The 26282-nt window shown below is 42.9% G+C and overlaps 1 protein-coding gene across 19 annotated transcripts in view; it reads left to right on the top strand.

Moving 5' to 3' along the window:
* LOC126922562 (transcription factor Sox-2) overlaps positions 1–26282 on the top strand; it is a 359193-nt gene that overhangs the window by 292176 nt on the left and 40735 nt on the right. For 16 of the 19 annotated variants that reach the window (XR_007712825.1, XR_007712829.1, XR_007712841.1 and 13 more), the window contains one exon: positions 15653–15718. The exons of the other annotated variants lie outside the window; for them this stretch is intronic. Coding sequence is in view for 2 of the 16 variants with exons in the window: in XM_050735266.1 (XP_050591223.1) it covers positions 15653–15718 (66 nt within the window). In the remaining 14 variants the exon portion in view is untranslated. The remainder of the gene's footprint in view (positions 1–15652; positions 15719–26282) is intronic. 19 annotated transcript variants of the gene reach the window in all.

The raw sequence follows: 26282 nt of genomic DNA, 5'->3' as shown, positions 1-26282 counted from the left end.
TCACCCGCTCGAAAACGAAGCTGCCGGTTCTCGGTTTGTCCCGGTGTATGATTACCAATTTCAGGTTACCAGGTACAGGCAAAGAGCCGACGAGGCGTCAACCTCGGCCTCGTCTCTCGGCTAAGCTCTACCTGAGAGTACAGAGATTTATGAAACTTCCACTCGGAGCCACTGAAAATCGTGAAACGCTTTCCGATCGAGAAAATGCCAGAAAATGAAAATTTTAATCTATTTAGCATCCTACAGACAGATCGGTTTGTCGAATTTTCAAATCCTCGCCTTTTCAACGCTTACAATTAGAGTTTCATTTGCTCTAAAGTATATTTTATTACTCCACAAAAGATGATTTCGATGGTATTGAAACACGGCTATTGTTGTAAGACGTTATTGTTAATTAAACGAAATTAATTTAAATTGGATATTTGCTAGCGGAGAACGTGGCGTCGATGTATAGTTAGTTTCGACGGAATAATTGCTAATCGGATAAAATTGGTTAATTTGTTAATTTCTTAATTTGTAAAATTCATTCCATATAATCAATTAGATTATACGCGTACTGCGTTGCGTATAATATTGTGAAACGGTGTGCAACCGTTCGCATGCAGCTAGATATTGAGAGCGGAAAATCAGAGGTGGAAGAAATCGAGTCCGAGTACTGCCAGCCCTGACCAGGTGCGCTTGTTCCGTCAAGGAGAGTCGGAGGGGGGAGGGGAGAGATCAGGGTGTTCGCAGATAGACCAGGGACTCCCCTCGTGTCTCCTCTCCGCTCTAACTGCGAAGAACTACGCACGAGGGGACCTACGAAGGTAGGGACACGGCTACCTGAGATTCTCGTGTCAGGACTTTGCCGGTACAAGGTTTGGGCGCCCAACTGTCTACCGATCCCTCTTCTGTGCGCGTCGGTGGATCTGTGATTATTTCCAGGATTCGGCCGTGTACCTGACTAGACCCCTCCATTTCTCTCAAACCTTTGACTATTCCAGTTTTGCTCATGTTTCGGTACTTTCATAGCGAAATAGCAAGATTAAATATAACACGATGCATGAAGCATCGGAATTCTTTTGGGTTGACAACCATTACCACCTAATGACAAAATCGCAATCGAAAAATTCTTATGTCCAAGATACTTGGAAATCGAACGATCAGTTAACTGGTCTGACCGGTTGCCGGGTAGAACAATCCGTAGAAATGTTAATTTACCTTGAATTAAAAGATTTAAAATTTGAAATCCTTAGGGAATGATCGATGATCGCGCCTGTCGATCTCTACTGTAGCTAACCGCAACGTTGGTGAAACATCGGAACGCCTTTTCCTCTACTCTTGTTACACGTTCGCATGGTTCGCGTTCGAGAGGTCCGATTTGAAAAATTCCAACAATAACATGACGCGAAGGTCTCGAATTTTTAGCATTCTTCAATCTGGAAAAGGCAATTCGAATTTCAGTGAAATCGAAATTTAAGAAGCGACAATGCCACGACGTTTCTGAGATTGTGATCGCGACGAGACGCCAAATATCGATGTAATCGAGCTTATTGTAACAGCCAGAGCTCGTCTGTCTGCGAACGCGTGGGCGCGGGCTGTAAGTTACACGTACGCGGCGAGGTGTCGGCAAACACGGGTACAGATAACCTCCGGGTAAACGTATAAACTCAGCTACCGGTATTACGAAACCAAGCAAGGTCTGAGAATCTCCTCTGTTTCCCGTGTTAATATTTGAACAGAGCTGTTTCGTACTTGGATGGTCGAATCGAGTGACTCCTTGGTGACAACCGCAAGAAACAAAAAAAGGTTCCTCCTCGTTTTTCCCCTTTGTCCGCGTTATTAGAATTTTTCTGGTCCAACTTCGAAAGTCTGCAGAACAACGGGTGACGCGTTTAACTGAAATTTAAACGAGCTGTTACGTCGCGCCACAGGAAAACAACGTTTTCTCCGAATTTCCTTTGCCTCCCTGTTCGAACAGCGCCTTCTCGAGGAAACTCTTTCGCGGTGGATTTTCGAGAGGTTGGTAATTGTTCCCGGTCCAAAGTCCCGTGGGAAGATAATCCTGCCTGTGGCAGAAGGAAGAAGGAAAAAAAGGAAAGTTGCTTCTCTGGCTGAAATTCTCGGAAGTAGGATTTCTTCTTCTGCCGGAGGTTGTAGCTACGAAGAGGTGTAGCTGGCTCAGCGGTTTCATCGTTCGTGCTTTCCAGGATTTACCAGCTCCTTTCATTCACTGGACTCGTTGCAGCCCGTCTTTTTAGCTGACCCAATTTTTTTTTTATTCAAATTTCTTCATTCCTAGACGCTGGAAATAATAATTCTTTCTTATTCGATGAAACGATAACTAACTGAGATTGCTCGGCGATTGTAATCGACATTGATACGTTGTTCTTTCGAAATTCAACTATCTGCTTACGATAAACGGATTTATCGTGTAGCTGGTAATGTAATGGAACGATTGTGTAGCTGGTTAATGAGAAATCGGTAACTTTATAAGAAGAGAAGTTGGCCAATTCGACATCCGAGAAGCTAATACGAGATCTCGCCGCTGACTCGAGTAACTCTAACTCGTAGAATTGTTCGAGTCGTTCGCTCGATTTTGATATTTCTCCTCGCTAGTCTCTAAATGCATGATATTTTCGCATTCTTTCGTTATTTCATTAAACACTAATGGCGTCTCGTATTATACGACAAATCTGACTATTGTCCGCGAAGTTGGAGACTGAATTTTAAGATGTAGAAGCTTAGATGATTCAAATAACCCTACCTTACTATATGTATATTTCCCATGCAGAATGCTCGTGCAGAATTCTCCTTAAAAAGCGAAGGATTTGCCTGAGAAAGACCCAATAAAAATTCAGTTCCACGTCCATGAATATTTATCCCAGGGTGGCCGGAATTCGTCAGGAATTTCCACGTGACGCGAGATGACGTTGTATCTGGCAGAACGTTCTCCTCCGGGGCTTTTCTACGAGTCCTTCGTTACGTTCCCGTGACCACCCGCAACCCCCTTTTCAGGGGGATTATTTCCTATTAATATGCATTACGCTACGGCCGACAAAAGGAGCGAGAGACTGGCCATGGCACTGTAATGTAAATAAACTTAGGCTTCCGGATCTTCTTCCTCGAGGCGGACACGCTTCTTCTTTTGTAATTGCTGCTCCTTTGTCTCGCGACTAATGCCGAGACCCCCAGGACGCGTCAACCAGCCAGCAAACATTTTTCATCCCCCGCACTTTCGCCACACTCCCCTCGCGCTGATAATTGGCCAAATAGGAGCACGAAGGTTCCTCGACGCGAAAATCGCTATCGTTCGAGCATTCTATAAAGTGATACCGCCTATTTGTCAACTATAGTGCGAAGTGTCCGATCTATTTCGACACCTGGATATTAATTAACTAAGTCTTCGATGAAATTTTCATTTTATAAGTTTCATAAATTACTCGCTAACTAACGATAAGAGTAGCTGTTTTCGGTGACATTGTTCTCCAACTTTTGCCACATTATTTCTTCACAAAACCACTCAACAGTATCTATTTCTACCATTCATAATTGACGGACATCGTTGGATCGCATAATATTTCATCAACCGATAAGTCGATCGAGTTGATCGATCGCTTTCAAGACCCACATTTTTGTAGCTGATAGATCGTGTTCATTTTTAATTACGTCATATTAAAATCCACCAGTTGAATCACAAAGCGACAATGAAACTAGCAAATCACGTGCCCTCGTATGATTTTCATGTACCGGTAATATCGTAGACGAAGAATATAAACGACCATCGCAATACTACGTATCAAACGACATAAAATTGGAATTCTCCAAAGCTTATCAAGGGAATTAAAAACTGCTTCCGATAAGATATCGAATATCTCATCTCGAAGATCGAGCGAATGCAGCCGCGTAGATTGTTTACGTTTACAAAATACTTTCTCTATTCTTTCAAGCCATTGTTCGATTCACTTTCTTCGTTGTTTCTCTTTTTAATCGTTCGAATGACGCTGTGGATGATCTTTGAACGACCCTCGTGCAGGCGGGAGGAAGATAATACGAATGAACCTGTCCCGGTAGTTCTCCACGGGAAATCCTCTCGTGGACGGGTTTCATCGGCGGATATCCTCGAAAGACGACGCTCCGGCATTTATAAACAAATTCTCGAATCGTACATCACGGTCATTGTTCCGCGCCGCCCCTTCTGAGGCGGCCGCACAAAAGCATCGTAACGCGGATGACAAAGGAGGGAAAAAAGAGAGGCAGAAGTGCTGGAGCCGCCGTGTCGATGAGTGTCATCCTTCTGAATTGATCGGCATTTGAATAAATTCACCTGCACGGTGCTTCGTCGTGGCCAGATAGGCCGAGAGAGAGAGAGAGAGACGCGAGAGGATGTTTGAATCGATTAAGAGGGACTTGATTAGGTAGAACCGATCTCGATAATACATACGATGATTCAGCCTCGCATCGCTCCTTCCATTTAAGGTCCACGTAAATACAAATGTAAAATAGAGCTACTTTGCCTTCAGTCGTAAGACACTTTACAATTTAAAACACAAGCTTCAACGAAACAAGTGTATAAGGAAATCTTCCAAGTACAGTAAAATTTTCGTATAGTTTCTTATAATAATTATCGACTTCATTTTCTAATTATCTATCGTATTATCTACATGTATCTTATACGCAATCTACCATCCACGAGTTATAAGGAAAATCGAATTTCGCTGCATTCTGAACATAATTTCTAATATCAAAATATTAAGAAATTAAAAAATAAAACACGGTAACGGGATGATGTTCCATCAGTAACTTAACTTAACGCTACGACCCTCGATTTCTCATATTTTAATCTTGCTCTCATTTAGACGAACAAAAGGTATTCACAATATTTCCAGACAACGATTAACATAAAATTCAAATAAGAAATCACGAGTATCGTGATATTTCATTCAACTCTGAGATATCTTTTAACCTTGAAAAAATACGAATTAATGGAAAATTACGGAAAGAACGCAACAGGGTTAATAGACGGCTGGCAAACGATACAGGACACTGAAAAATAATATTATCGCTATACGTATTTGCTGGTTCGGTGGAGTCTGAAAATCGTTGGCGAGCAACTGCGTAACTGAAATCTCAGCATCCAGACCAGCCTCCTCCCCCCTCGAACGGGCCAGTAGAACCCGTGATGCCCCGTGGAACGACCCTTCGGTCCGCTAGATTTCCCTCTCCTTTTCATCCCCTGTCGGTGACGGGGGGCTGTAGCTGCAGCTGCAGCTCTGGCCAGGTGTGCTCTCGCGCAATGTTGCCGCAAGGGTGAATTACTGTCCGCCTCTCCCTCGTTCCTCGCCATGTCTTTCTCGCTCTTCACCGTGTCTTTCTCGCTCCTCGCCCCTCTGTCACCCTCTTCGTCGCTGTTTCTCCGTTGGAGCACTGCGAGACAGCGCGCAAGCCCGATCCAAAGGACGATTTTGCGTGCAAACGTTTACACCACTAGCAAAAGAAATTTTGAGATTGAGATTTCGAGACAAAATGAGAACGTAGAAACAGCCTTGGAGCGACACGGTTATATTACGCTGAATGCGTGAAATATAATATATAATTCGTATAATAATTCGTCATAGATATTAGCACGTTTATTGGTTTCGTATTAAATGTGACAATTAATCCGAAGTATCAATTTGTGTCTAACGTTTCAAAGGGGATGAAAATTCTTAGAGAATTTGATAATCTTCCGATAAAAAGGTATGCTGTAAACTCTTATAAATACGTTCGTTACAGACATTTGGCTCGTGACAAACAAATTCGGTAATTTGATCACGCGACCATAGACTAAGTTCGAAATGATGCGTTAGAATGTCTTAAGGAAGGATTTTACTTGGCTTTATGCATGAAAAATCTCGAGCTCGTTAATTGAATTGCCTGAGAAAACGGGTTACAAATCGCGCAGAAAATTGCGAATCTGCTTCTTGCTTCTTAATCACGGGGAACGCGGAACTGTCTCTATCCGGACAATGTTCCTCGCGGAACGACTTAATTCGCCTAACTGTATGCAAAACCACTATCTTTTAAAGCAGATTAACGAGATTAATCGTAGTTAATTCAATTCAAATCATCAGCAACCGTGAAATAAACGGATCATAAATTTGTTGATTGCAACGACTCGGGATAACAATGAGAAAAGGAACATACACGTAGAAAAGAAGAAGAAATTATCCGTGTTCAACGACTAAGCGACGTCTAAAATATTCGATGTGGGAACAGATTTCGTTCGTTTAGAGCTCCAAGTATATTTTTATTGGCGGCCGTGCGAAGCCAGTACAGATAGGAAATTGCGGAAACGAGAAACCGGCGATATCTCGATAAGAGCCTCGCCGGGCAACGCTCTCATTGCCTCAATTTCCACTTCCACTTCCACTTCCGGTCGCGATCGCTTTTTCCCATCGGCCGGGCCTAAAAAACACGCGTCCCATTGTCACGTGAAACCGTGAAGCAATAAAAATGATCAGAACTCAGAGTGCTACGAAACAGGCGTTCAAAGGTCGTTATTTAGCATTACTGAGAAGATTATGACGTTTATACCAGAGATGACATCGACTTCATCTTATTACGATTCAAGTGTCGGTTGTAAAAATTAGCCTTGTTTATCTGTATCTATGTTCAGGACGACAAAAGAATACATTTCAAGGTCTTGTAAAACCCATCAATTTCCATTTGAAACCTATTGAATATCGAACCTATCATTTGAAAATATGTCAAGACATGGATCGTCTTTTATAACGTCGACTACACCGTGTTATGATTTTAGCTTCTAATTAGTAGAATTAATTAGTATCAATATTGTTGTCTAAACGAGTGAAAAATTTGAATTTGTTCTTATTACGAGCCTTTTCTATCGACGATCAAACTTGCTTGTTACACAGTAGCTACAGGAAGTTCTCGCACACCATCGTACGTATTACAGTATGCGCATACTAATTAATTGAATCCAAGTATAGTAAAATTCGTATCATTTAGTGGTACTTTCGTATAATTATAAAAATGAAACGTAGAACCTGATCGAGAATCGTTTCATTGGCAAGCAAAAGTGCCAATACTTTTTGTTGTCACTGTAAGTCATCGAATTACTTTATGGAACGATATGTATTATTTTTGCGTAAGTCGCCTAAGTCACGCGGATCTGGCATGATTTTTCCATCGTTGAGAGAATCTCAGGGGCGTACCTAATGGCGACCCTGGCCGAAGTCAACGAGCCGGTACGTTTCATCAGCGGGTAATCAGTGCGAGCCGGTACTGTCCGGCACGTCGTCGGTCGCCTAGGTTCCGCACCCTTCCGGTTCCGGTGTTCCGGTAGGCTTGCCTTCTCTCTCTCCGCAGGGGAACCCCGGTTTCCGGTTTTCAGGTGGGATACACGCTCAGCCGAGCGCCGTCACGTTTCGGATCCATGGATCCATGGATCCTCCTTCCTCTATTTGTCTCGCTCTCCCGCTTCCCATCTCTCTCGATTCATCGATCAACCCTCAGATTCGTTTTCGTTCGTGTTCCGGTAATAACACATCGTCGTTACTCAAATTTATCATCTTCCAAATATATTTCTGGAAGAATGAACTTTGTCTCGATAGATATACTTGGAGAAATTAGTAAAAAATTGTAAAATAACAAGCTTTGTGGAAAGGCTTCTTACTTCTGTGCGATAATCAATTTTATTTAACAAATAAAATCCTTCGTATAAATCGATAGAACAACTAGAGTATCTACGTAAACGCAATTTACAATGGGAAAGTAAAAAAGCCTGAAATATATTCACAAGCCTAACGCTCTCGCCATCCGAAGGCTAAACTATCGAAAAATATATATTCGAATAAATTAATACAAAAAACTGTATTTCAATTTTTCCATGTTCAAAGTGGTCCTCCGTATTTTTGAAACGATCATTCCCGCAACGCTTGTGCTCGTTGTCAGACTTGAAGCATCCCATTTCCTTTTAGTCCATATTCCAGTCGATCGAGTATCCGTGTGTCGATCGTTTGAAAGCGATCGAAGGATGACCGATATCGATGTTCCCCGGCGCGAACGGTGACTAATGGCCAACTCGAGGCTCAAACAAAACGTCGAATCTTTGGGGCCCGTGGTGAAATTTGCCGGCAACCTACCGCACTGCGGCACGTAGCGCCTAAACAAGGGGGCCCCATTAGGCGAAATGACTGCAGGCAGCGAGCCACTCGTGATTAAAAGGTCGATTTGTTACACGAGCCCGACGTCGCGAGTCGAGCATCGAAGGAAGTCGTGCTTCCCCACCTTCGACTCCTCGATGCGGAACGACACGAGGTCGCTTCGTTTCCACTTTGCTTTACAGCGGGGCTGCCCCGATTCCGGTGTACTTAATTACTCCCCATGGGTGATTAATGCCGACGCGATAACAGCGGCGCGTTACACAATTGAAATATATGAATTGATAAATATATGCACCACCGGTAATAAATATCGGCACAGAAAGTCAGGTTATTCGTAACAATCTAATACAGAGCTTGCCAAACTTTCACGGGTCGAGGCTCGATTTCCAAATCGGTAATATTTCACGATGAACTTGATGATCGTGCGAAATGTAATTGCCGTGGAAAGTCGATTCACGGACAGTTCAACATTTTTGGAAGTTGTAGCCAGCAACACGCACGATGCTCCATAAATTATGTTCCTCTGTGGTCTCTCGTGAAAAAATACTTTTTACAAATTCTCGCACACTTACCTCGCATGATAAATGTGAATATAAAAAAAAAAAAAAAATATCGAATGCAAAATAATAGACGATTAATTGTTCCCTTGTCACATTTTATGGGAAACCATACGGTGTCCTAATATTTACGAACAAAAGTATACTGGTGTCGTTAAAAATGTACTACGCTAAAGCTAAAGTATTAACTATATGGTGATTTATTAACGTATATGGTGATTTGCGCGGAACCAGTTGTCATCGGAAGGGACTGCAATTAAACCGTGCAGACAATTCGCGATTTTATGGGAAATCCGTGAACGCACCACCTGCCAAAACGGTTGATCACATGGGACAGGAGACCGACGTGATTCGCCCGGTCGTTTAATGACGGCGAGGTTGTGGGAACCCGGTCACGGGTGGAGCGAGCACTCCCCTTAAGTACAGTGATTATGCGACTGGGGACACGGTACTTGCGTAGCACTCGACGATTATTAACATGGATCGATTCGACTCTCTTTCCTGTTAAAAAAAAGTTCCTGTGGAAAATCCGCGAGGGGAACCGACGTCTGTTTCAGAGCTGGACATCTCGTCAAGCTGTACAAAAACTTTTCTCCCTACTGATGTTCCCTCAGATCGTTCATCAGCGACACTGTGCTTCTAATTTTTATATTAAAATCTGCTTAAACGATCTAGAATACTTAAACTAGAAACGACAGATAAACTGACTATTATCGTTCAAACATGATTGTTATAATTTACTATATCACTGTAGTTCTACCGAAAAGTCTAAACAAATTCTTTCTTTGTACACAGATATATATCGTAACCTTGCGATAATATAAAATTCTCATCGATCAACTGTCACGTTCCGTAGAAATGGCGCAATGCACGTAATTGGAAAAGCATTGCATTTTATCTCAAGTTGTAAGACGGGAATCTGTCGTATACAATTTTCGCGAAAATTTTTCAACTTTCATGTTTCTGGATTTCCTTCGCTTTCCCTTCATTTTTTATTTTTTCCTGGTGGGTTAATGGAAGTAGAGGCGTTTGCCGTTTAGCTGGATGAAGCAACCACTCTTCTTGAGTGTAACGATTACGTCGCGAGGGATACGATACTTGAAGTCGACGACTTTTAGCCGGATTGCCGGTAGATTGGTCCGAATCTTCCTCCGTTTCTACAATCTCACTGAAATCGTGGCTCCTCTTTCGACAGCAAGACGTTTTACCCTCTCCAGTCGAATTTAATTTTGTTCTTTCTCTCTTAAATATAACTCGGAAAAATCCGACGACAAGGGAACGACGATATTTCGTCGCAATAACAGCGAGCATCCAATCTTCGAATAACTTTGATCGATGACATCGACGTAACTGGAGAACGAATTCGCGTTTCATGAAGGGGATGATAGCGCGCAGGGGTGAGATTGCCTTGTCACCGTGACAAATGGTTGGAGAACGAAAGGTACCAGGCAACGTAGAAACGCGCCACGTCCTTCCACTCCCTGAAATATTCGTTCTATCTTTCTTCAACCTCGTCGGTTTCTCCCTTTCTTCACCTGCTCGTCTCTCACGATACCCCCAAAGACAGCGGAACGATCAACGTTCTGCTGACGATTAGTCATTAACCATCGACAGTCCTGACAAATAGCCACCGTTCAAATTTATTAAATGCCACGGGAATAAACACGAAACACGATGAAGAAATCCGAATGTTTCTCTTACAGTACGCATCACGCAACTAGGGGATTCATTTTTGCAAGAAACCAGGAAATTGTATTTAAATTTCTTTAAATACACCTGACTTTTTAAAAATCCTTATTATTCCGTCTACTGAACTGTAACTGAAAAAACAAATAAATGTAAATAGTTGACAAAACATTTTAGAAAACGCGAAGAATAAGAATCTTATGACACGTAGCATGTTCAAAATCACGAGAAGAACGGGCAAGGTACAGGTTTAGCCGTAGGATCAAATAAAAATACGGTTCTACAAATCGACGAATTGATCGACAACCTATTGAATGTGAATGTCAACTGAATTTTAACGAAACCTGTCAAAGATGGCAACTTATCACGATCTTCCCCGGCGGTGTTCGATTTTAGCCACGCAATGTTTATCGCACGATGAAATGTATCGTTTTATTTTCTACTCGGCGAGAATCGGTCTTTTTAATCATGCATTGTCTAATTACTTTTCCGCGGATAAAAGCGGCACGATCGATTTTTTATTAAACCGAGTGTGGTTTTTCATGCGGCAGCAGAGCGTACAATCGGCTGGATATCGGCGGTACGTGAAATTTTATTCGCGTCTGGCTACTGGTTGGCATGTTTGCATAATTGAAAGCTCGCCGCTCGCGAAACGTTTCGCGTGCGATTCGGCCAACAGCATTATTCGCAACCTGTCGACGAATTGAAACGCGATCCGGTTCAGCCGTGTAAACTCGATGTTCCTATCGGAGTGCAACGATCGTTCTCCGGTTACGTGAATTAAGAGCTACTACTCGTCACGTTCCACGGTATTCCGCGAACATCGTTCGCCAACACATCGGATCAGCGATTCCTTTTCGTTCCGGTTTCTCGAGACTTAGATGAAATTCGACAATCCCGTGCACGCGAAAATATGCAACATGCGACATGCGGCGATACCTGTGTTTTTAACACGAGAAAGGAATTCGATCGTGTCAGGAATGTTTTGTTTAGTAAGTATTTTAAGAAATACTAATGAATTTCGAAGAAACTTTTGGTGGAATTTAATAATAAATATTGGAGATTATATATGCACTAGCCAATTACGAAGGAAGATGGTAATCGTATAAACAGAAATACGTACAAATTGTTTAAACGACACGTTCCACCGCTGATTTGCTCCAATAATTCTTCTGAATAAGAAGGAGATATTTCGTTCCCATCTTCATCGTTGTGCTTAGCGATAATCTGAAAATTCAATTTTATTTTAGTTAGAGTTAATTACTGAGAAGTTATAATAGAAATTAAAACTATGCAACTATTGCTGGAAGACAGTAACCACAAAGAAACGTAAAATGAGATTTCTTGTAGTTTCGAATAATTATAGACTGGAAAAGAAGCCAGCAATTGTATTGAAAAATATTGTCGTTTAAAGTATAAAGCGTCGATGACCGTGGTTGTAGAAAAGTATATCAATGTATTACGAATGAACAGACACTTCTTCCATAGTTGATTAATCAAAGAAAGAGACTATAATTCCCTGAATTTCGTTTCAAACACGAAAAACACACATGTTTTCTTCCGGAACGCCTGGTATTTTGATTTGTCATGATCCTGTGAAGGATGATGGTGCAATAATACCTTTTTTTGACTGTATCGTTATTGCGATTCACGATTTTTCACAGTGAATAATTTCGTGGGGAGCAAGTATTGCGATGAGTGGAAGTAAAAAAGAAAAAAAAAACCGCAAGGAATCGGCGGGTTCAAACGTCACGCGCAAACCGCACGGCTGAAGGGGGCGTTTCACCCCTCGTAGCCAAAAATCACATTCCTACCGACCGACCCCTCGAATTACTGCGTGGTACCGCATCGAATTCGCATTCCCATACGCGCGCCAACCCACGTACAGTCCTCCGCAATAATTGCATATCATTCCACCAAGGGGACAAACTTGCGTCGAAAAGAAAACAGAGAAACTTCCTTCGATATTCATATTCATGTTCAACTTTTAGACGATCAACGACATCCCCGCTTAACGATTTTGCAGAAATTGAAAAGGAGAAAGCAAAGTGGAATTTCATGATGATTTGTAAGGATCTAATAGTTCAAAAACAAATCGAAGTTCTCAAAACGAAAATGGTCCTCGTCCACGTTCACATATTTTTTTTTTTTTTTCAGGAAGAGAGAAAGAATATCGTAGCATAATTTTGGTTTAACACGTTTCAATTTTTTTAACGAAATTTCCAACGCTTTAACGAAATGTTCGTATTATTATACGGTTGCACAATTGTATCTAATTAAATCACGAAAATGTGTAGCCACGATGAAGATTAATTTTACGTTTAAAAGCATAATTTCCATTCGACGATAAATCTGGACATAGGCTTCTTTTTGTAAAAGCAATCCCAGCCATGTGTCTTTCGATTCTAATTATTAGAATGCGTTATTATAGTTAATAAATACTTTACAAAGCGGTAACGAATTTGTGAAATGAAAGAAGTGAAATTAAATAAAGTAAATTTTATGAATTATAAATTATCTGTTCATCGTGTTAAATGAAAAATATTAAAATCCCAACAGAGAATACATGTTATAATTCGCAGCTCGTACCTTGTCAACTTACTGATATTGTTAGTTGGTAAATTATCGTGTAGCAGGACGTGGGGTGAACTATTACTGGAGAGGACTGTACGTGAAGACACGAGTTACGCAAAGCACACGAATAGTCACGCAAGCGACGTGCATGAATGCGTAATGCTAGCGAACAGTGATTTCCACCCTCGATGACCGCGGTCCTCGCCGCCCCCTTTCCACAACCAGATGGGGTTCTCACGAGTCACCCTTAATACCGCTCATAATCGAACCCGATAATACTTGCTGTCACAACACGCAAACAATAGCCCGCAGCTGATTGAAAAATCAAAGGATTACTCGTGATCTTGTACTTGGAAATCGTAGAGATGGATGGAGAAGACGGTGGGAGGGTTGTAACGAGCAAACAGGAATTCCCCTGCGATCCAATTTGATTCAATAAAATATTTATGTGCATTCAACGAACTAATTGGTTGGAAACGTTGTGATTTAGCAGGCAAACGATAAGCGCTACGTTCTTTCGGCCATCTTCGGCGAAATTCTACTCTTCTAACGTTCAAAAATATCCCTTTGAACAGAATGTACAAAGACTTGTTGATATTCACGATTTCTCGTTTCAATCGTATATCGAATATCTTGTTAAAAGATTAACAAATGATCTTTCTGCTCGCCAAAATGATGAAATTGTATAATCGTGGCGAGGTTATTCGTTGTACTCTTGAGTCGTACGCGTCTCAAACGTTCGGCGGTCGAAACATCAATAAGAGAATCGTAACGACGACCCCCAACCGTTACGGCGCAAGACGTAACAATGATTCGCGCATGACAACAACTGGTGTCGCTATTACAGCAAATTTGTGTCTACTCTAACGGAAAATAAGAAGGGATAGATTGTGTCTAAGTATAATTTGATTCGATGGGAATTAATACTTTTATCGCTATTGATCTGCAAATTAATTATAACTAGCGCGCAATTGAATTGTTGTTTTTATTACGATAAAGATTCATCGGTGTTTCTTTTAAATGGAGAATATTATGTTACTATGTTAATATTATGTTGATTTTTACGAACAGTGCTAAAAATTTAAAATAAAAGAGCTTATTCGGAATTCCTTTCATTTTCTAAATATTACAGCGAGAAGCTTACTTTGGAAATTTTATATACATTGTTCTTTAAATTTTATACATTGTATCATGTACACTGCACTGTATACTTTTGTGCATTTAAATTTCTCGTATGGCTCGCTTAGATTTTGACAACTTACAATTTGTTCAAGCACGGGTTCCTAACGAAATTAAATAGAAGATTATATATCGTTTGCAAGAAGAGAAACTGAAACTTTTCTGGCAATTAAAGCGTCAACGAATTAATCGAGTTAACGTAGCAACAAGTGAAACGTCATAAGCAGTTGGTAAAATTTCGCGTGTGATTTTATCAAAGAGCAACGACGCAAGTTGACACGGAAAGAGACGCGAACGTTGGTCGCGTTGAACGTGGAAAAATTGCCCCTGGAATTTCGCGACGCGTCGTCTGCCGTTTCTCGCGGTAAGGACAGCCGTCACATTTTTATCTATCCCCGCGCAGTGTAACACGGAAACGTTCTGCCCCATGGTGAAAGGGAGTGTCGGCTGACACGCGGTTTAATCGACGATACACAGATGACAATAACGGTGAAACTCGGTGTGTTCCGCATTCGCTAAATAAAACAGGAAAAAATGGCAAGAGAAAGAGAGAAGAAAAAGAGCGCGCGACAGAGCGGATAAGGGATAAAAAGAAGACGAAGGAAAGAATCGAAGAGGGAGGAGGGTGTATCGAATAAATTTCTCGCGTCCTGTGGATAATGTATCGTCCAGCGTGAATAACCGACGAAAGCGGTGGCTCGTTTTATTATAAAACCACCGCGATGCAAATAAATTTATCGACACACGTCCCGCTCGGCGACGAGCGTCCCTGTCGCACCTTGTCATCGTCTTTGTTCATTATTCCATGTCCACTCTCGACTTTGTCGGCCTGATAATGACCAGTTGTTGTATTAGTTACTTTCGTAAACGAGTGTACATTTTTTACGCGACTTCCTGTGAAGCCGATACCGCAGAAACGAACGACAGATAGGCAACAATTGCGTTTCACATTAAAAATTAATAACGAAGAGGCGCCTACTGGATACTCGATTAAAAGTTTGCAAGTTGACGTGAATATATAACATCGGGGCGTGGTTTTCTTGATACGAACGGAATTCGAATAGCCATTTCGCTCGAAATTATGTACAAAGTGATATCATCGTTACTTACGTTTCTTATATCGAGTGTAAAATTAAACGAGTTCATTCGCGATGCGCCAGCTGCACTAAGACATACATATATTTATATCAAATTAAACGTTTCATTAATTTCACGTTATTTTTACGTTTGTAATATACACTGGCGATACATTTCGCTAAAATGTCCGATACCATCGTTGATTCCTTGCTCTCGACAGTCTCTCAAAAAGCTGCGTATTTACGATCTACTTTCGAAATACCTGTATCTTCGAATCAACCGGACAATTTTCATCTTGGATCCCTCTATGTTAAAATATTTCGTTTTAGGTATCGAGCGATATGAAGAAAACGAACAATGACGAGCTTAAACCTTGCGATCTTCGATTGGAAATTTCTTTATGTAAATAGCATTTTTGCTTTTCTTTTGCAGGGCAGAGAGTGATCGCAAAATGTTGAATCCAGACACCGGCTGTTACTCGGAGTCCGTTCGGGCATGGTGAGTAACGCAATCAGATAAAAAAGAAATCGGCATTAGGGGTTAATTTACGGGACGCATAAGCGCAGCCAAGCCTCGTCACAAGAATGTGTCTACGTTCGAGCCGGCCATAGCTTGCCTCTAATCTCCCTCGAATATCTTGGCTCGCGTGCCGCGCGTGTTCTCATCAACGCGTAATCTTAATTAAGTACAAATCGTTCCGTGTACGACGACGCGCTACGCGTCCAGCTACGGCTATACCTTTAGATAATCGACCGTTTAACTTCCTTTCCTTCTCGTGCTTTCTCGTTTACGACGTTCTAGTCAAATAATCTTCCCGTTATCCTGATATTATTGCCACATTATCGTTACGATATTGCCAACACCGGTGTAGCGCAGGTGACACTGTGATTATTACGAGTCGAACTTCACAGCCAATTCGACGTCACCGATACTGCAATTTCTTCTGATTTGTAAATGACACGGGCGTTCTCCGTAATTGACCGCCGTTCGTACGTTGTTTCTATTTCAAGTGCTAGAGTGAAAGGACTGGTGTATGTAATTCCTACAAGAGTAAAGGAACTTTTTGTGTGCCAGGTCGAGCCGGGTCAGTCGAACTTGGTGCTAACTGAACGCGAATCGATTCATCGAAAGCCAACCTAACTTTCGTCCGCTTTAGTTACCCGTTCTCCTTTCGATTTACGAACCACCTTCGAAACGATCAAACATTTAAATATTGCCATGAGTAAAAAGCACAAGGTATTCTATCGATTTGGCGTGGATTCGAGATTAAGAAAATCGTGACACGCGACGCGAGAACACGCGTTGCTGTCTGCAGGGTGGTCGCATCGCGATTGCGTGCGGCTTAGCTTCAAGTTCAACGCCGACGAGTAGAATACACGCGTCATCGGTGACAGCGTAATTGAAACTATGCTTACTTTAATACCTCCGCTACACCATTCATTAGGAACGCGAGCTTTTTGCGAATAACGTCAGAGAGTGTTAAATGATTGATAGCGGCGAACAGGAACGAGAAACTCGTGCGTAATCTCAAACAAGGTCTAGCGTGAACACACGTTACGAAGGTAGAGACACACGTCACGTGAGTATCAATTTAACTCGAAACGTTCTTTTTCTATCGCGTTCTTCCCTCCTTTGCAGCCGTCTTCATCCTTGTCGTCGATACGGTATCTTCGTCGATAATGCGACGATGATCCGTAGCCAGTCTTTCATGCTGCTATTAAACGTTTAAGAGGCCAGAATTCTTTTTTATCGAAGACTTCCGAAGAGAAAAAGAAAAAGAAAAGTGAGAGAAGAGAACACGAAAATCTGCCGTGCCAGCGATTAAGAAGGTAGAGGAAGGAGTTGAAAAATTCGTTATTTAAATTGAATCATTAGCGAGAATCCGTAATCGCGTTCGATCGGGGCTGGTTTCGGCTTAATTGAACGATAATTCGCGGAACGGCGCGTCCCGAAAGAGAAGGCGAGAGGCGCAGTTTTCGCGTAGCGAACACGAACCGGCCGCGGATCAGCCGTAAATATGCTGGCAAGGAAACAAACAGGGCCGCGATTCAGTCCAAATTGCGCGCATGAATTTTAACGAACGGTGGTCGGCCGATTTTGTACGGCTGGCTCGAAATATCGAACCGATTTTTCATAATTCAAACCGTGGCCAGGCGCAAAATTCAATCGGTCCCCGCAGCCAGCCCACCAAACCCCCTGCCCTACCCTCGTTGCCCGTTATTTCCGTACTGGTTTTCGTGTTTTTGCCATTATGCCGGCAAAGGTAATTTCCCAGGCTCGACCGCTGCTGATGTATTTATAACGAAACGAATTAAACTCGCCGGCCAGCGAATAGGTAACAAAACGTTCCCGCCGGCCAGCAAGCCCCCTCCATTCGAAAATAAAATACCCAAATATTTGCCGGTTTAATTTGAATCATGCTCGCCTCCAAGCCACCATGTTACCTGGCTTAATAATGAAATGTCGCATTGTTGCGCGATCGAGTTATAGTACAAACCCCCTCCTACGATTTTTCCAACTTGTATTCGCATCACTCTTCTATATTCCAAGGGCTGTTTCGCTAACGTAATCGCAACATGTCGATATATCGGTGGAAGTTTCATTTATTCTCATCTATTCTTCTATCATTCTTTTTTTCTTATTCCTTTTTTTTGCAGGTGCAGCTATCCTTGTTCGCGCATGTACGAATGAAATTTGGAGATTATCGCTTGACTAAAACTGTCAAATACGATCGAAGAAGATTTTCACTTTTCTCTCTGTTACAAATCCTTTTTCGTTGTTGAACGCTGCTTCAAATAAAAAATACGTATGCCTACGGCAGAGTCTGAATATCTCGTTTCCTTCGCTTTCAACTATCCAACTTTCCAAAGCTATCTTACTATCTACATACTCGTAACCGATAATTTACGTATGCACTTGACAAACGAATCATTGTGCTTACGTATCTCTTCTTGTCTAGCTTATTGTTGACATTAATTAAAATTCTACTCAACTGGCCAAGTATGCGTTTCTTTTCCCATATTACTAACACGTTTCCTGTACTACGAACTAATCTTTCAGAGGGTTAGCATGGAAAGCGTTTGTACGAGAGAAGAAACTCGTGAAAGTCTCCTAATGGACCGCGCGTTTGTATATTCGTTTGTATTAGCGAGACAACGAGCGAAATGGAAGGCAAAGAAATATATTAGGCGAGTTTGTCGGGGGCGATTTATCCGCAATCGCAGCGTTGCTTTTCTCGGGACATTAGGGACACGATCACCGCACCGGTTGAAGAAGGATCGTTGGCCGGGGTGCTCGGGGGGTTGGGCCTTAATGCGATTAAGGTCGTTATCAGATGTCGCCGACGTTTCTTGCGCGATGACGTCGACTCGCTCGTTTGTCATCGCGCGACGTCGTCACGGGGGTTGCATGATTTACTTCCGTTTCCCTCCTTTCGCGCCCTTCGTTTCCTGTCGGCGATTTCCTTGCCACTGGCTCGCGCCTTACGTGGGATTCAATTTTACACGCGAGCCTTTAACCCGTGCGTTTCTCACATCTTCGAAATTTCTCAAATTTTACGATACGAAGACAAAGGTGAGATTAAAGCCACCTACGACATTCTTTGGAGTCGTTTAAATTTTTCGCATCGTACGACATAACTTCACGAAGAGAGAAATAACGAAAAGGTCGCGTATCGATTATCAACGTCTACGATGTTCTTACACGTTCTTTGTTTCCTATCAACGATCCGTGTATTTCTATCGTCTTCTAAACATTTATCAAATTACAATACGTAATTTTTAAGAAGAAACAGCACCGCGGTGAAAAGATCGCCTAACAGTCTTTAAAACGATGCTTTCGTTGCTCTTCTCGCGTCACGAAACACGAAGAGGAAGGAGAAGAGGTTCGGAACGAGCGACGAAGAATCGATTTAAAAAGGTCGCGTGCGACACGCGGCCGGACATACGTGTCAGAAGGCATTTCGAGATTCGTTAAGCCTCATCGTCGACACTCACCCTCGCGTAACATCGGTTGAACGTCGCGTTTGCGTTGAAGAATAGAGCTAAGTCGTCGAAGGGAGAAAAAGAAAGAGACGACAGATTAGAGACGATATTTATCCCAGAATAGGGAAGAGTGAGACGTAAAGAAGAAGAAAAAGAAGAGAAAGTTCTTCTTGGCGGTGGTCAGGCTACGAAACGAGGGTGTGGCCAGGAGATAGGGATGATTAGAAGCTACACTGCCGAAGGCACGAGCCGAGGGTGCCGGCGGAAAATTCATGGAGTTACTTAGAAGTCTTCCAGGCTTACTCGTTTATCTTGCCACCGGGGAGAAGAAGGAAGTCGTTACGTCGTCGAGAGGCCGCCCCCGGGGTCGAGGCTGTAATCCTAATTAATAATTAATTACCACGGTAGGGGAATAAATGGCCGATTGAATTCTTCCTGCGTTAAGGGAGGGGCTTGATTTATCGGGACGATTTTACTGTACGCTCGAGAACTCAGAAACAACGCAGCCTCCGATTCGTCCGAGACATTGTTCTTCGCGTTTTCCACGGATCAGATTCGACGGAATTGATTAAATATGGTTGTGTATCGAACAATGCGTACGGTTCTTTCAATCAAGCCAAGTAATTCGCCTTGTCACTCGCCAAACTTCGCTAATAATACCTCACGACGAGTCTCAAAATTGAATTTTAAGATTGAAGCATAGGCGACTCAAATAATCTTATCTTTCTGCGTGTAGAATCTGAAACTCTAAGCGTACTAGTTTTCCAACAATCGAACGATTCGCCGCAGGATCTTTCGTCCATAAAAAAAATCAGCGTGCCATAGTCACGGACGAAGAGCAATACGGAGAAGGAATTTCGGGAGGATTTCGCTCGCAGGAACCTATCATCGGCAATAAATTCTGCGTCAACGTCGCGATAAATAACTATGCTTCCCGTGCTTTTCCATTTGCCGTGCTTTTCCAGGCTTCTTCAAGGAAAAAAGTTGGTCGAGTTTTACGAGGGTTTGGGTCAGGTGACGGAGGATAGACAGAAAGAGAGAGAGAGAAGGAGGGAACAGACAGAGACAGAGAGAAGTGGTCGCTCGTTTTGATCTTTTAGGACCAAGGATTCTTCAGTAACGTGCACGAAAGTTGTCCGCGTGTGTCCGTACACGACTGGCTCCTCCCAGGAGCACCCCAGTTTGTCAAGATGACCCTCCGGTGTCGCTTACAAGACAGCAAATTTGTCTGAGATAAGCAAAACAAACAGAATGGACGAACTCCTTGCCTTCGCCCTTGCTTTTTCTACGTCCCCTGTGTCTCTGGCGGATTCCTTTGAATAAAAGGAGATGCGACTGGAAGGGTTTAATTGGTGGCTCCCGTTTGATCAGAGAATTTCGTGTCTCACGAATTCGTTCGAATGCGTTTGCCTTTATTGGCTCGCCAACGCAACGTCATTTACCTTTGGCCGTGCGTATTTTCGAAACACTTTACAGCGATACAGTGATTAATTACAATGATGAAGAGAATTTGTAGAGGAAGGAGGATAGAGGTTCGAGCTAGCAATTTTTAGGTGCAAAACAAACGGCATAGACGACACTTGGAGGATTGTAAATTACGAGCCGATTCCGCGAAACCTCTGTTTCAACAGCCATCTCGAACGCAGCCCGCTGCGGGGATTTGCATATATTAGATTTTATCCTTCCAAGAACGTTCGTCTTCGAGATGCACGTATTTATGGGATCCTCGCGTATAATAGTCCCGAATTTAGGATGGAATCTCGGTGGCAACTTCATTATGGCAGCTGATTTAAGGGGCTCCATTTCGAACGACCACTTTCAATCTTGGGAAATATTCTCAGCTCTCGAATCTCCTTCTTTTATACCCTTCCCAGGTAAACTCTCGTTAAAGTCAATGTTCACGTCGCTACAGCGAGCTGCTGTGAAGCTGTTCAGCTGTTCCACATTGATCAACATCGCAAATTGAGAAGCGATGATGTTACAAAACGCTGTTTTACAAATTTACTTTACGTTACCTGTGTCGTCCTTTCATCGCGAATCCACTTACGCAAGAGAATTCGATATTGCTTACGCAATGGAATTAATAAATTGAAATAAAAAGCTGACCAATGTGGCTACCGAAACGCTCGACATGGTTAACCGTTGATCCTCGACGACTGTTCTCGTTGTTTCTATTTTCTACCAGCAACCACGAGCTTACCCTACCATTTCTAACGACAGTTTAATACACCCCCGACAAAGTGCAGAGCGAATTCGATTGGGAAAGGATTACGCAGGAGGCCAGGGACGATACAGATCGAGAGATCTGCGAGGCTCGATTAGCTGCGGGTGAAGGGATGCTAGTACGCGAAGGTCTCGAGGCACAGCTGCGCGAAAAAGGGGGGCCCGGCTGGTTCTACAGCTGCGAACAGGGTCATCGATGTCACTGAGGATCGTGAAACGATCGCACGCGTGTCGAACGAGACGACGATCGGACCTTCGATTCGATTCGCGCTCGACCTTCAGTTCGGTTCGGGCCTCCGGATCGAATCGAGGATCGCTGAAACAGGTGAAAGGAACGCCGAAGGAAATCCAAACCGAACGCGTATCCAGTTCGTTGTTAATTCTTGTAAATTTCAGTTTGCAAGAGACGAATATCTAGCAGAGAACGAGCAGTTTTCTTACGAGTCACGATCTAGGAAAGACAGAGTAGTAGCTCGTTGGTCGATCGAGCGGGCAAGGCACGCAAGGGGTAATTCAATGGGTTCGTTTCACGGCCAATGCAATCACGCGAGTCGAGCGAGGAAAGAGAGAGAAGCGGTCCTAATCGCGATCACTGAATAGGATATTCTTCAACGCCTGCATCAGTGAGATTATTAATTCGCCCTTCGCGTCCAGCGAGCACGCGCCCGGCGTGCTTTGACACTTCAGACGATGGGAGAAAAAAATTGCCCGTAACCGAGAGGATCGAAATCGTCGAGCGGAGAAAGGAAGAGAAAGAGAGAAAGAGAGAGAAAGAGTGAAGATGTAGAAGAAAGAAAACGAATGGAGCAGTCGAGATGACGATGGAGAAAAAGTGAGGCGACTGGAATGACAGGAAGAGAAACGAAGAGAGGGATAGAGGCGTTAATAGGACCACCACGCTAGGGGATTCGATCGAAGAACATTCTCCGCGTTCCTCCTGGTGCAATATAATGCATGTGTAGATATATACATGGATGTATGCGTGAACGCAGAAGCAGCCCTCTAGGGGGTTGCCGAGGGGTAAACATCGTGTAACCATCGGGGAAAGAGCACGGGGGGTTTGAGGTCGATTGTGCGGCTCGGCACTCGCATACGATTCCATAAATATTTTATTGGCTCGTCATTCGATTTAATTACGCCGGCCAATCGAATGACACGCTGGATTACGCCATGGATATTCCCCCGTGTACGCTCGCGAGATCTCCAAAGCTTTTCAAGCGTTGCTTACTTTTTTCCTTCTTTTTTTTTTTTTTTTTTTGTTTTTTAATCCTCCGATTCCGTTTCTTTTTAAACGAACCGAATTTTCACGACCGTCTGTTTCGTGATTGTCGCGATGGAATTGACGAATGCCAGCGAATTCTGCGAACGTACCAGATAATCGCTCTTTCAAAACACACGGCAGTGTCAAACGCGCGCAAGACGGTCATTCACGCGTAAAACAGGGTACACAGAGGCAATTTTCCAAAACTATTCGCGAGTCGTCAGCGGAACAAAGGGAAACGAAGCGACCAGTGATTTCCTTTGACCCGAGTGCCGTTTGGAACAGCGATCCTTTGGCGGCGAACGAAAAAAGAGAAGATAAACGGACGCAGGAAATGCAGAGCGGTGGATAGAGAGTGGCAGGGAGGCGAGCAAGAGGTAGAGAAAAATTCAAAGAAAAGCCGGCCGCTGTCTAGGCGATTTTCCGCGAGATCGCACCACGCCACAGTCTCGCCGAGGGAAACATATTTTTCAGGATGCAACGAGCCGTCCGTCGAAACGTCCTGCAATTTCCTTGCTCCCTCTCCTCTCCAGCGTCTGGTCCGTGCGCGCTTAATTAAGCCGAGCCACTTAGTACCGTTGAATGCTTCTTGATTGGCAGACGAGGTAGCCGACGACGAGCGAAGCCCAGGTACGTAGCTATCCGCGCCTCTGGCAGCCGCGAGTCGGCCACTCAGTCAACATCAGACGAATGCTGAGTTATGTCGAGGGTCCGAGCTCTTTTAAACTCGCCAATAAATCGGCTGCTTCTTCTCTACCAAGTTCCTTCTTCTTCTTCTTCTTCTTCTTCTTCTTCTTCCTCTTCTTCTTCTGGTGGCGATGTTGGTGCAGCGGCTGCCGCGTTTTCTACTCCCTCTTCTCGGTACTTCGCATCTTTCTTCCAAATGGTCGTGTCCATTATTTTTCTACGAGCCTCGTGTCGTTGCACCTTAGGCGGCTATTTTTTCACTGATTTCTCGTCGATTACTGGTGGCACACTTCGTACAGTTCTTTATCTTCATTTGCAGACTTCTCTGTCAGGGTTATTACGCCTTTATTCCGCTGCTTTAATCAATATTTCTATTTGCTTTTGTTCTCCGAGTCTTTCCTTCTTCAATTCACACAATATTGAACGAGAGGATAGTGTTTGTTCTTAGTTATGGATATTGCTATAGGTTGCATTATTTACTCTGTTCTATCTGCTCGCGTACATTCTACATCGTAACTTTTATCGCTGTTTATTCCCAGTTTCCTTCCTTTATCGGATCTTGCCGAAAATTTTCATCACTCGCCAGGTAGCGTGAAATTCATTGCAGACATCTACCTGGGGACCTGTTGGGGGAGAGAGGTGCGAAAATATCAGCTCGTTTGCCCGATGACTGGGCAGCTTCCTTATTCCCTTTTGTTTTCCTTTATTTTTTCCCGGGCTTCTTTCGCGCTATTATCTCCCTCGCGGCGGCCATCTCGCGACGGCCACCCCGCGGGATCGATTATATTTCTGTTAGAGATTAGAAACGCACCTGTATACCCGGCATCAAAGCCAGTATTAATTATTCCGGCTGCCGCCACGTAATTAATTTCTCGACCGGTTGCGTTTGATCGAAAGGTTCCTGCACTAGAAATTATTTCTTTCTGTCTTTAGGTATTTAAAACAAATTTCATTCAATTCCTTGAAACGAAAGGTAGAAAATTTTTGGAAAAAATAGAATCTTATGCTCTTCCCCTGCGGCGTTCTTCGGATTATTTTCGATACGGTCGTGTTTCTCTATCGTTAAAAAATTTCTTCGCTTTTACATGAATATTATAAAATCGTTATTGACACGAAGATCATCGGAGGAAGTCTTTCAAGCACATTTTCACCGAATTTTTAGACAAGAAACCGAACATACAACGATTAAGAAGCAAAATTATTAAAATGTCAAAGGAAAAGGCACGTACTTCTCTTCAAGACCGAATAGGAAGACAACATTTGATAACAACGGGATCGATTAACGACATACTGAATTTTAAAGCTTTTTTTCGTAAGCATGAAAAATTTGACATTCGCGTTTCTCTTCGTATGCACAATTTTTTATCTTCAACTCCGTAACAAAATTTCTCGCAAACCATTAAAACTTCCTTCATTTGCTGAAACGAAAACGTGATCGGTTCTAAGAATTAGAAAACCGCGATTAGGACTAACGCGCACGATGAACGAGCATCTGTGAAATCTTCCGATGAAAGAAGCAAAAATCTGAAAGCAGGGTGAAGAAGAAGAGTAGCGATGATCGATTGCACGATAGTAATTCAAGTATCGAGAGACAGCGTGCAGCGAAATCAGGAATCTTGGCGCGGCGTCGTCACCGATTAATAATTACGACATTGTCGCCGCCGCTAAACGCTTTAATCAATGTCATCGGGCCAATTTCCGATCGCCGTTGGCTTCCAGCCTGTCCCCCTCTTCCTCCATCATAGCCAGCTACTCCGCAGGAAATTACGCGGCACGATCGAAACGCAGGCGGAAGTCGCAATTTATCAGTTTCCAGGCTGGACGCCGCGGCCTGCCGGAGATCGCGATTCCGATTTCGCAGGTGTAGACGTGCCTTAACACCAGCCGAAAATCGATCGATTCCAGCTCTCCACATAGAGCTTTGCTGCTCGTCGCGATCACGGTGACGCTCGTTTGTTAACGCCAGAACTACCCACGACTAATGTATAAACTTGTACCAAGCAGTTCAAACGACGGAAACGCTATTGTTTGTATTTATGGAAAAATGTATTTGGACATTTACATTAGAACACTTTTAAAATGCGAAACAGGTAGAAATTTGAAATCAATCTGAAAATGTATATAGAGAATACTAGAAGCTACTGGAATGATATTTACAGCAAATGTATATTTAGTAAAAAAAAAAAAAGAAAAAAAAAGAAAAGAGGGAAATGGTATACAGCAGGAGTAGTAGATATTTTAAACACGTGGTAATTGTAAGTGTTAAAAATGTCCTCGCAGAATAGTGTGGCCTTCTGATATAACGAATAAATGACTGTGATTCTGTAATTAAATTAGCAAGAAATTATTCCACTTTCTAAAAATGCATCGTCATATAGCTGTAGATTTTCTATAAAAAATAAAACGACCGATTGATTATTTTTCTCACTCTGGTAATTCTAGCGTTAAACTAACCTTTGTATCGTCATTTCAAGAGTATGATTTTAGGATGGACAATTGGAAGGATCAGCGAACCGAGATAAAATAGCGGAATTATTCTATTCGATTAACAAAGAGCAACGAGGTAATTTTTCAATTTTCTGAAACGGCAGTCAAGAGATTACCATTTTTCCCAGGCTAACGATAAGTAACAGACTAACGCCTGCCGCTTACTCGAGAGATCTCGAGAGTTTCGCTCGGCTCTTTCGCATCCGGATAACGAGGTTTACTCTTAACGATTGCGTAGGTGGTTGATAATTATCGTACACGCGGTCGTGTCCCAACCACGTCGGCTCTCGAGCCTGTGTTCCATTTATCTTTCCAACCTCAGCGAGAAAACCATTCGATTCTAATCCAACAATTATGGTTGCATAAATTCAGGATGCATTCTTAACAAACGATTATCCCTCCATCAAGAATTTAACATGAA

This window comes from Bombus affinis, chromosome 12 (genome assembly GCF_024516045.1).
Source record: "Bombus affinis isolate iyBomAffi1 chromosome 12, iyBomAffi1.2, whole genome shotgun sequence".
Classification (NCBI taxonomy): domain Eukaryota; kingdom Metazoa; phylum Arthropoda; class Insecta; order Hymenoptera; family Apidae; genus Bombus; species Bombus affinis.
This window is presented reverse-complemented; position numbering and strand designations above follow the sequence as displayed.